Source organism: Balaenoptera musculus, chromosome 17 (assembly GCF_009873245.2).
Source record: "Balaenoptera musculus isolate JJ_BM4_2016_0621 chromosome 17, mBalMus1.pri.v3, whole genome shotgun sequence".
Lineage (NCBI taxonomy): Eukaryota > Metazoa > Chordata > Mammalia > Artiodactyla > Balaenopteridae > Balaenoptera > Balaenoptera musculus.
Window position 1 is genome coordinate 56,086,566 of NC_045801.1, and position 4,396 is coordinate 56,090,961.

General features: G+C 35.8%; 1 protein-coding gene across 1 annotated transcript; it reads left to right on the forward strand.

The window, feature by feature from the left end:
- The first annotated feature begins 292 nt into the window (after positions 1 to 292).
- On the forward strand, positions 293 to 3,739 carry LOC118883605 (fatty acid-binding protein 9-like). Its single transcript, XM_036830605.1, has 4 exons — positions 293 to 363; positions 2,795 to 2,969; positions 3,427 to 3,528; positions 3,692 to 3,739. The coding sequence occupies exons 1-4, from the start codon at positions 293 to 295 to the stop codon at positions 3,737 to 3,739; spliced, it is 396 nt and encodes a 131-aa protein (XP_036686500.1).
- Positions 3,740 to 4,396: the final 657 nt, after the last annotated feature.

The window sequence follows — 4,396 nt, forward strand, 5'->3', positions numbered from 1 at the left end:
CATAGTTCAAAATGCTGATCTCTATTGAAAATTGTCTTCATTCCACAAGTAATATTTATCAGGTGACTCAGGTTACAAATCTGTTTGCTAGAAGCTATAATCATTGACTTAAATTCAACTTAGCCTGTTAATTTTCTGTTTCTTTATTTGGAGGTAAATAAAATGAGTCAATGCTGGTGCCTAGAATCTTTTGTCTTGCTGCTCCCCATTGGCCATTTCAGAAGAGTCACATGATTGCCTAAGTTTCTTTGGCTTTTGGTTGTGAACACCTCTTCTCAGCAAGCTTTCCATCATGACTGAGCCCTTTTTGGGAACCTGGAAGCTGGTCTCCAGTGAAAACTTTGATGAGTACATGAAACAACTGGGAAATACCATTACAAGATTTGGAAACTGGCAATGCATTTTGTGATATGGTTGGGTTTGCACTTTACAATGAATTTTTCAACAATTCTCTCATTCATTTGTGATCCTAGGGTATATTCAAATGAGGTTAACAAAGTTTGTGTATCTACTTTTACTTTTTTATTACCAGTAATAATTATCTCTTTTTGGAATACTAGGCTCACAGATGCTTCCTTCTAGGTATTATCTATATACTTAAACAATTTATCCTTTTAGAAAATACTTCATCTTACCCCCATGATCGAGTTTATTTTTAGCTTGGTCATTTCATTAAGTAGCTTTTCTCTGCTCCCCATTATAGACAGTAATACCTATCTATGATTAAATTTATCAAGTAAATTTGTTTCAAGGTTTGCTTTAAGTTATAACTTCAAAAGAGCAATAGCAACAAACAAAATTTCTAGTTGGTTAATTTTAAGAGTTCTGATGCATGTGGGAGGTTTTTAATAACATTATTTGGAAGAGTTTCAAATGTTTTATTGGAGAAATAGAACATTTTTACTCATGGAATTTCTTACCATTGGGTATTTCCTCAGAAGTATAAACTCTATGCACACTTTAGTTCTTACTCAAATTGAATAAACATCATTTATAATGGCTCAGATCTATAATAACTAAACTAGTCTTTACTAATGTTAGAAGAATAGTAATTATTTAACATTTAATTAATTTTAAACATTTAAGAGAAACCTCTCTTATAATAAACTGCATACAAAGTCAAAAAAATTTTTAATCTTACTTTTTTTTTTAAATTGGCTGAAATGATAAATACATAATAAGTCAACGTGTTCATAATGTAATATTTGTTCCTTTTTCTTTAGTATAAACTCTCTCAGAAAGTAATAAAAAACATGTTTCCCTATCTCTTCATGGATTCATGGACTCACCTGTTTTGAGTTAATTTTTTTTTTTTTAATAATAAATAATTAAATAAATTTGGGGGCATCTAAGAAACTTGGGGCTGATGGCAAAACTAGCCATGTTTTTTTTTTGTTTGTTTGTTTTTGTTTTTTTTTGTTTTTTTAAATTTATTTATTTATTTATTTTTGGTTGTGTTGGGTCTTCGTTTCTGTGCGAGGGCTTTCTCTAGTTGCGGCGAGCGGGGGCCACTCTTCATCGCGGTGCGCGGGCCTCTCACCATCACGGCCTCTCCTGTTGCGGAGCACAGGCTCCAGACACGCAGGCTCAGTAGTTGTGGCTCACGGGCCCAGTTGCTCCGCGGCATGTGGGATCTTCCCAGACCAGGGCTTGAACCCGTGTCCCCTGCATTGGCAGGCGGATTCTCAACCACTGCACCACCAGGGAAGCCCACTAGCCATGTTTTGACTGGGAGCTGGTCTCAAGCAGAGTGCAAGAGAGAATAACCACTGAGTACATACTATGTGCCAATACCATGCTAAGTCCTATCATTTAACCTCCAACACACCTATGAGGTGAGTACTATAATTACTCACATTTTACTACTGAGAAAGCTGAAGTTTAGAGAAAAGGGAAATAATGTGGCCAAGCTAACAAGCAGCAAAGTTGGAACTCGGGTTTTAACCTCCTCACTCCTCACTCTTTTGTGATCCATGTCTAACACTGCTTTTCTGTGGTCAGAGGCATCCTGTCCAACCGCAATATGAATGTGAAATCGAGTTCTATATCGATACTAAGAGTCGGGTGTCAGCCCTTCTGCCCACCAATTGCAGGAGTCAAGTTAAACAATGGACAATCCCCAACCTGAACAACAGGACCAGGCTCTCAGCCAAATTGTCCAATTTGCCTACCTCCTCTTTACTCAGCCAGATCTGAAATTTATCTGCAAATAAGGGAGAAGCTTGGACTTTATAAGTCATATTCTTTTAGAGTAGATTAGATACTTTGAAAATTGCATTTCTTTTTTTTTTTTTTTAAGAAGAAAAGTGTGCTAAAATTCTTGGACAATTAGAAAACCTGTGCTTAAATTTCAGCTCTGCTAATTACCAGACACATCACCTAGAACAAGCCTCTCTACCTCTCTGGGACTCGGTGTACTCATCTCTAAAATGAGGATAATAACATCCCCTGTGCTGTTGTTGCAATATTTCATGAGGTAAAGCCCAAGCATATGACCGAAAGGCACCATACAAATATATATTTTAGATGAAGTGCAAGAGTCTCAGAAAATGAATTTAACTTTCAAAATGTCAAGTATAATTACTAGACATATCTTCTGATTGGGAGGTTTGGCTCAATCCAGCTGTCACAGAGAGCATTGAAGAAAATATGGCGTATTATCCAAAACTTCAATGGGGGAAGGATGTATTCTTTTTAAATTGCTTTCCAAAATGATTGTTAGCACTTCTTCCTAAACATCTTAAGAAGGTGTTGTTTTCTCTACTCATTGAATTCTCTTCTCGCTCATTCCTACAGGAGTGAGTGCTGCAGTCCAGAACCTTGCTGGGTTGGCAAAACCAAGAATCACTATTAGCACCGACAGGGATAAGGTTAACATCAAAACAGAAAGTTCTTTCAAAAATACTGAGATCTCCTTCAAGCTGGGAGAAGAATTTGATGAAACCACATCAGATAACCAGAAAGTAAAGGTAAGAACTAAATCTTCCTGGTCCACAATCAGGAAAAATCTAGAAGGTGGTTAGGCACAGTTAATTCTAATTTGATTAATTACCCAGTCAGCTTGGGCTTGTTTTGTTAATTAATATTGCACAATGCTAAAGTCAATTATTTTGCAAATGATTCAGGGTCCAAAAACTCAACTTATTTTCACTGTTTCTCTGATTTCTCTTTGTCATTGTATAAAAGAGCATATAAAATGATTATTCACAAATAGTTTAGGTATTGCTTACCTGGGGGGAAAGAGCATTACTCAAATAATCTCTTGAGACTTCCCTAGTTTGATGGTATTAAATTAGGACAAGAACTGTTGTAAGAATTTTGGAGAAAAGAATTTCAAAACTGAAATGAAAAAGTAGATGTCTAGTCTTGTGTAGATTAGAATGTAGTGAATTGCTATTTCTGACTGATTCCTTTCTGCATTTATAGAGCATCATAACATTAGATGGTGGCTCAATGATTCATTTCCAAAAATGGCTTGGCAAAGAGACAACAATCAAAGGACAAATTGTAGATGGAAAAATGGTAGTGGTGAGTTTTCTCTAAATTTAATATTTTTAGAAGCTCCTATTTGAGGCATGCCTTTCAAATTACTCAATTGTCTTGTATCTCAAATAGAGGGTCTGGGGAAAGAGGGACAGATCAAATTTAACATGTCATGTACCAACTCTAATAGATCCCTCTTTGCTTTTAGGAATATATCATGAATATTGTCAGCATTGGAATCTACAAAAAGGTATGAAAAATTGTATGCGTCAGTGAAAACTTGTTCACTAACAGGAAACTGGGACTTGAAGAAGATGTGTCTCAGAGCCACTGATTTTTTAAAAAATTACTCAACATAAATTTGCCCAATAAAACCAAATTAAGTGCAGTTTTGGAGCTGTGTAATCTTGAGGGTTAGGTACAATCTGATAAATTGGTGAGACAAGAGACTTCTTGTCTCTGGTGTAATTGTAAGATCACCAAAGTGCCCTTTATTCTTCATACACCTGAATCCTGCAGTCACTGATTTTCCTCTAGTGGACCCATTCCATTTAGGTTAATGCTTTCTGTCAAGGGGTGCTCTGTTGAAATTCATGTGACCTCAAAGTTGGATACATTATAATCATTGTAATCCACTTTGGGCATCACAGATTTTGAAAATCAACGTTGCTTTTTATTTTTTATTTTTGCAGAAGGCTGACCATGCATAAAGTAGATAGGATAGATAGATGGATAGATAGGTAGATGGATGGATAGATAGATAGATAGACAGACAGACAGACAGATAGATAGATAGATAGATAGAGATATGTAGTTAGATAGATAGATAGATAGATAGATAGATAGATAGATAGATAGATAGATAGATGAGAGAAAGAGATTACAAAATAGAGCCTGGACATTATACACTGTG